This window comes from Lactuca saligna, chromosome 5, assembly GCF_052625555.1.
Source record: "Lactuca saligna cultivar CGN05327 chromosome 5, ASM5262555v1, whole genome shotgun sequence".
NCBI lineage: Eukaryota > Viridiplantae > Streptophyta > Magnoliopsida > Asterales > Asteraceae > Lactuca > Lactuca saligna.
The window spans coordinates 136,237,258-136,244,183 of record NC_136421.1 but is presented as its reverse complement, the minus strand read 5'-3'; the positions used below and the strand labels follow the sequence as shown (position 1 = coordinate 136,244,183).

Sequence of the window (6,926 nt, the reverse complement as noted above, 5' to 3'; positions counted from 1 at the left end):
GGTGTGCAAATCAGAATATTTTCAATTCCACCAACAGTTCAATAAGACAGCAAGTTGGTCCTTCTTTCAGGAATTTAGTTGAGCACCTTATGTGCATAGCTCGTTCTTCTTGAACACGTTAGGTTTTCACTTACTTAACCATCCAATTCAGCGAACAATAGAAATAGATAATTTGAATCACAAGTTAACGATCCATAATAAATGAGAATTGAAGAGTTGTTACCGGATAAATAAGGGCATACGAAGTTTGCTCAATTTGGAAAAGCTCTAAAGAACCGATCATCGAAGGAACTGTAACAATGATGCAGAAACATACACTGACTTCTTGTGACTCCAAAATTGCCTTGATGTTGAAGCTAGCTTCGATTGGAGATGGAGCCACCGAGAATAACATCTTCTTAATCAATGGAATGGGGAAACAGATTTCCAGCAAGAGGTTTGACTACCTCTTTTGATCAGACGATCTTCATTCGTCCATAAGAAAATTGGAGGAGGCATATTACGTATGATATAGAAGGCTAGGGTTAAATAGTTGGTCAAACAGATTTTTATGGCAATTTCCATGAATAAAGGAATTTATTTTAATTAGCATGCTAAAGTTACATAATTACCCTTATTACCATTTTTTATTATTTAATTATTCCTAAATTCCTATTGGTGCACATGGGCACACAATAGTTGTCAAAAACATTTGAACCTATATATATATATATATATATATATATATATATATATATATATATATATATATATATATATATATATATATATATATATATATAAGTCGATCCGAATCCGGCTAAAACCCTAAGATAATAACCCAAGAACACCCCTACCATCACATTTTAATATTGAGAAATTAAATTGCCTCCTACCTTTTATTCCTACAATTATTTCTACCCACTAAAATTATGACAAATCACCATTCAATTTAATTGTATTTGATATATTCCTAATATAGTCTTAATGATTTAGTTTAAAAAATATGGAAAGATGACACTTGTCATAATTTTATTTGATAGGAACATTTGTAGGTATAAAAAGTAGGAATCAATTTAATTTCTCTTTAATATTTTTATGATTAACTCGTGAAGAAATAGCTGATTTGGTCCGACAAAAACAAGTTAAGCGTAATTAAGCATTTAAGCATCTTTTACGTAAGTAGCTGCCCCTTTTCTTTCAGTCCCACGATAACCCTAAAATTTCCTCCCATTCCAGTTCTGTAACGTCGGACGCGCGCCGGAGCTACCTACCGGAGTAGCTATGGCTTTAGCGGCACCGGGACAGTTGAATACAACAGAATCTCCAGCATGGGGATCCCGAAGTGTTGACTGTTTCGAGAAATTGGAACAGATCGGTGAAGGAACTTACGGGTCAGTCGCTACATCATTTGCGATACTGATTTTGATCATCAAAGTTTAACATATCTTTATCAAGTTCAATTTTGTAATTGGTTATTGGTTATTGGCGACAACATCTGAACAAAACACAAGGGGTTCTTTTGACCTAGAAGTTAAGCCAGTTGTTTTTTTCCTGCCACTATATTAATAGGATGTGTTTCGGCCGCTGTAACCAAATTGAATCGAAAATTTGCACTTGGCACAACATTGTGAAACAGTTCATGGTAAAACAGTGTCTATTATCATGCTAAAACGACAAAATCTTCGAGGAACCTTTTTTCATTGGAGTCAAACTTATCGAGTCTCTTTCTGAAAACCCAATTCGAATAATGTGAATATTGGCTATGATAAAAGATCTATAAGCTGCCCTAGCTCCTCTGTGAAAACCTCCTGATTATGTCTTAGTTACAACAGTTGTTCTTTCCGGTTGATTATCTGGTGTTAAAGCACAATTTACAGATTGTGAAAGATTCTAAAGGCTAGTAAGGGAACAAATTTTAGTTGCTAAGCGTTTAAGTAGTTGCTGTTTGCCCTTAACCCAACTCCATATCATACAATATTTTTTGTCTTTAAATGTTATGCAGATTAGGACATTTGGTCTTATCATCATACTTGTTTAATCTCCTTCCTTATAAGAGCTTGAAAGATATATGTTGTGTTTTTATTTACTTCTTACTTGAGATAACAAAGTGTAGTACATGAAACACCTTTTTGTCTTATTGAACCCTTGTCAGTGAAATGTCCAAATACCTGCATTAGCTAGTTCAGTATGATGTTTGATATCCAAAATTGAGGTCCTTTAGCCCTATTGGATCCGATTCAAGTATTGATAAGCATATATGATATATGCCAGTAGGTGCATCTACTGTTTAAACATTGTTTTGTCTCTGCTCATGATCTCTCGATTGACATGTGCCATGTGGCAATATCTTATTGGTTTCGATCTTGTCAATCCTTTACTCCATCTATAAAGACAGTTTACCTCAAGATTGATTAATTAGTCATCATGGCTTGAAGCAGGTTCAATAGATGCTTTTCCTGTGCAGAATGTTTATCTAATGATCTTAATACTTCTTTTAGAGAAGTTATTCAATCTTCTGACTTTTCAATCTTAGTTCTTGCAAGCTTCTGTGTGGGGTCCATCTGTTTGGTTGTGTGCTTCTTGTAGATTTGGAGTGTTAAGAAGTAGTATTATCAATTATGGTGAGCTACTGCTTTTACTAGACTTTTCTTGAATAGGAAAACTACAGAACCCTTGTGACCTTGTTCAACCCTAGGCTGTGATGATTGTTGTCATTAATTCTTACTAATTTTCCAGGTTTTGATTTTTGGTATATTTGCAAGTGGTGTAAGTCCTCATGGTTATATTGATTAGTTGTTGTAGATTTGATGTAGGGTCTGTTTCTCTTTTTTACTCCATTAAGTGCTGAATGGATAAATGATGTCTCTGTTTTTGTAACTGCATGATGTCTAGAATTAATGCTGAATAAAAAGTGACTGATCATTTAAAACTGTTGTAAATTGAAACTCTAAATGAAAAAAAAAAAAAATTAGAAAATTTTGAAATACTTAATTTTATATAAAACAATGACAGAAAGCAATACTGTTTAAACTTTATAATTAGGGCTAAATACAAGGAATACCAATGTATGTGTATTATAGCATCCTCTTTTAATTTCTTTCTATTGCAATTTGCAACATTGTACTTGAGACTTTTTTCTTATTAAAGCATTGTAGTTTCATTCTTTTTATTAGGACCCTATACTTTTGAATAATCTTTAGTTATAGCACTAAGCACTCAAGATTTTCTTTGGATGACATTGGTATATAATTTTAAAATTACAATGTTATAATATGATGAAATGAAAGTATGATGCTATAATAAACAAATCAATGAAAGTAGGTTGCTATTTCTTGCATTTAACTATGCCCTATTTTTATCACTATTATATTTCCCGAACTTAGAGTTTTGTGTTGTAATGATGTTTTTTCAGTCAAGTATACATGGCTAGAGAAATCAGAACAGGTGAAATTGTTGCTCTGAAGAGGATACGAATGGACAATGAGAGGGAGGGTGTAAGAACCTTATTTCCTCTACACATTGTTAAACTTAAACTTAAACATAAACAAGTATTTCTAAAATCTAATTATAAATATAGTTTCCCATAACTGCCATTCGTGAGATCAAAATTCTAAAGAAGCTGCATCATGAGAATGTCATAAAGCTTAAAGAGATTGTTACTTCTCCAGGTAACTTCAGTTTCTAACTAATCTTTCCATTCTCCCTTCCCTTTACATGTCTACCAAACATAAATATGACACCAATTACTTTCCTTGTTCTTATAATGCCATTTGATGCTTCTGTTGTAGGTCCTGAGAAAGATGACCAAGGGAGACCAGGCAAGTATATCTTTTGGTTAAATGCAGGAAATAGCAACACACTTTCATTTCCTCCTAAATACAAAACATCACTCACTTGTTTAATCAATGTCTTGATAAGAAAAAAATTAAAGTAAAATAAGTTATTTTTGGTGTTAGATTTTTCCATTATGAAATTGATTTTGCAGATGGTAATAAATACAAGGGGGGAATTTACATGGTTTTTGAGTACATGGATCATGATCTAACTGGGCTTGCAGATCGCCCTGGGATGAGGTTTTCTGTTGCACAGATCAAGGTATTTATTTATTTATTTATCTATTTATTATTATTACATGCATACTCACCTATTGCTGTTTCTTAAAGTGTTATATGAGACAGCTTTTGACAGGCCTACACTACTGTCATGTAAATCAAGTGCTTCATCGTGACATCAAAGGTAGAATAATATAAATAGATGTAAAAAAATGAAATTTAATTTAATTATTATATTAGACTAAATTACATAGTTTTTTCTACAGGTTCTAACCTTTTAATAGACAACGAAGGGAATTTGAAGCTAGCAGATTTTGGGCTTGCCCGTTCGTTTTCAAATGATCACAATGGGAATCTTACAAACCGTGTCATCACTTTATGGTATAGGTATCCACGTCAGCACCCCTCCCTCTCACACACACCAAAATCTTTCCGAGTTTTTGAAAAAAAAAGGTTGTAAATAATAGAAAGTAGGATGGTATTTGTTTTAATAGACCACCGGAGTTGCTACTGGGGACCACAAAGTATGGCCCAGCTGTGGATATGTGGTCAGTTGGGTGTATTTTTGCTGAGCTTCTTCATGGGAAACCAATTTTCCCTGGTAAAGATGAGGCAAGTGTTCTTCTCACTTAATCTTAATATATATTAATATATTTTAACATATTTATTTATTTTCCAAATATGTAGCCGGAGCAACTAAGTAAAATCTTTGAACTGTGTGGGGCCCCCGATGAGAATAACTGGCCTGGCGTTTCTAAAATTCCTTGGTACAACAACTTCAAGCCCACAAGACCTATAAAAAGGCGTCTTCGAGATGTCTTCAGACAGTATGTATATTTTATAAAATATAAAAAACTGGTTTTCAAAAAATTTAATATTCTTTTCCAATTTTCACTATTATAATAGCTTTGACCGAAATGCTTTGGAGTTGCTTGAGAAAATGCTCACCCTTGATCCTTCTCAGGTAGAAAGTTTTCACAAATAAAATATTATAAGCATTTGGATTTTGGAGGTTATTTTATATTTATATTTTATTATTTATGTTGTAAAGAGAATATCAGCCAAGGATGCACTTGATGCAGAGTATTTCTGGATCGATCCATTACCTTGTGATCCAAAGAGGTATGTACACTTTTAACTTTTGTAATAAACCTGCCACGTCATGTTATGACTGACACCTGGCATTTTTTTTTTTTTTTTTAATTTTTGTTTAGTTTACCAAAATATGAATCTTCACATGAGTTTCAAACCAAGAAAAAGCGACAGCAACAAAGACAACAAGATGAAGCAGCAAAGCGTCAGAAAATCCAACACCAACAACAGCAGCAGCATTCGCGATTGCCACCACCAATGCAGCAGCAGATGAGGCCAGGACCACCAGCTGTACCACCCATGCATGGTGGTGGTGGTCAGCCTCAGCTGGTGGCGGCAGGAGGCGGCGGCGGCGGCGGCCCTGGCCACCATTACGGGAAGCCTCGTGGTGGTCCTTCTGCCGGATCAAGTAGGTACCCGCAGGGTGGCGGCAACCCTTCCGCCGGATACAACCACCACCCTAACCGTGGCGGCGGTGGCCCGTACCCTCCTCCTCCTCAAGGTTATGGTCGGGGTGGTGGTGGTGGGACTAGCGGATATGGGGTCGGCCCACCGAATTATTCTCAGGGAGGCGGTGGACGTGGTGGTGCAATGGGAGGGAATCGTGGCCAACAGTATAATAATAATAATACCTGGCAATAGTTTGATTTTGGATTTTTGATCTTGAGGAAAAAGCGACTGTAAATCTTCTTATATAATATCATGAGAACATATAGATACCTACAAAACAATAAGAATATGAATCCAGTTTAAAAAAACATAGTTCCTGTTGCATGGATTTGTTGTATTTTAAAGTTGAAGGGTCTATGCAAAATGCCAAGTGAATTGGGCAAATTCAGTTGCATAATTCTTTATGTAATTCAAATTTTGATGGTTACCTATTAGGGTAATGTACTTTCATCTGCTGCTTAACGTGTGACATATAGTCGAGAAATTCTAAAGATGGTAATATGGATTTTCATAGACATTCCCATCAAATTGATAATCATTTGGATAATTCCAAAGTTGATCTCATAAGTTTCAACTAGGTCTCACGATTGCTTGTTTCACATCTACTCGTTGATAGCATGGCATCACTCATGGTGTCGTGTATCCTAACGTTATAGTAAGGCATGACAATGACAAACCCTAAACCTAAAGAAGCTTGTTGCGAGCCTATGGCATCAACCCACCATCTCCGTCACCTAGGTGGCCAGGGTGTACACCGATGGGATTTGGGGTCCAAAAAACAAAGATAAACGAACAACAGAAGCAATGGATCGATAACTAAATTCCAACCACTAGGATCACATATCCATAAATAGCTTAAAACTAAACATACATAGAAGGAACAAAGCAAACATACCATTGAAATCTTATTATGCTTGATGAAGAGAGTTCAAACCAGAACTCTTTTGTAGTCGCACCCAAGAAGAGCATCAACAACCATCATGGACATTCCATTGCATATGAACACTCTGAACACAAACCCTAAAAGTTTAGGTTTTTTGCAAATGCGTTGCGTCATCAAAGGAGACGTGTTGTGTCGACGAGCCAATTTGAGAGATGAGAGAAGAAAAGAGCGGTGACGAATTTTGGGTTGCTTCTAGCAACCCCAAAGGCTAATTATACACCTCTATTTATAGGGGTGGGATCGGAGTCTCCTTAATATAATTGTTTGGTCACTAAACACTTATTTTTCATCTCTTTCAAAAAAAATTCTCTTAAAAAAACACTTATCTTTCAAAAAAAATTTTCTTAAAAAAACACTTATAGCATATTAATTTATTAATGACTAATAAATTAACAAACTAAATTCTC

General features: G+C 35.1%; 1 protein-coding gene across 1 annotated transcript; it reads left to right on the top strand.

Moving 5' to 3' along the window:
• The first annotated feature begins 1,150 nt into the window (after window positions 1–1,150).
• On the top strand, window positions 1,151–5,973 carry LOC145048919 (cyclin-dependent kinase C-1-like). Its single transcript, XM_078997571.1, has 12 exons — window positions 1,151–1,373; window positions 3,395–3,476; window positions 3,560–3,650; window positions 3,771–3,800; window positions 3,968–4,077; window positions 4,146–4,218; window positions 4,301–4,421; window positions 4,529–4,646; window positions 4,722–4,861; window positions 4,941–4,998; window positions 5,086–5,156; window positions 5,249–5,973. Exons 1-12 carry the CDS (start codon window positions 1,264–1,266, stop codon window positions 5,766–5,768), a joined length of 1,524 nt encoding a protein of 507 aa, XP_078853697.1. The 5' UTR covers window positions 1,151–1,263; the 3' UTR covers window positions 5,769–5,973.
• Window positions 5,974–6,926: the final 953 nt, after the last annotated feature.

Coding starts and splice junctions, on each gene's coding strand:
- LOC145048919 (XM_078997571.1), top strand. CDS start 1,264: ATGGCTTTAGCGGCACCGGGACAGTTGAATACAACAGAATCTCCAGCA. Junction 3,477..3,559: donor TGGACAATGAGAGGGAGGGT/GTAAGAACCTTA, acceptor TTATAAATATAG/TTTCCCATAACTGCCATTCG. Junction 4,078..4,145: donor TTTCTGTTGCACAGATCAAG/GTATTTATTTAT, acceptor TGTTTCTTAAAG/TGTTATATGAGACAGCTTTT.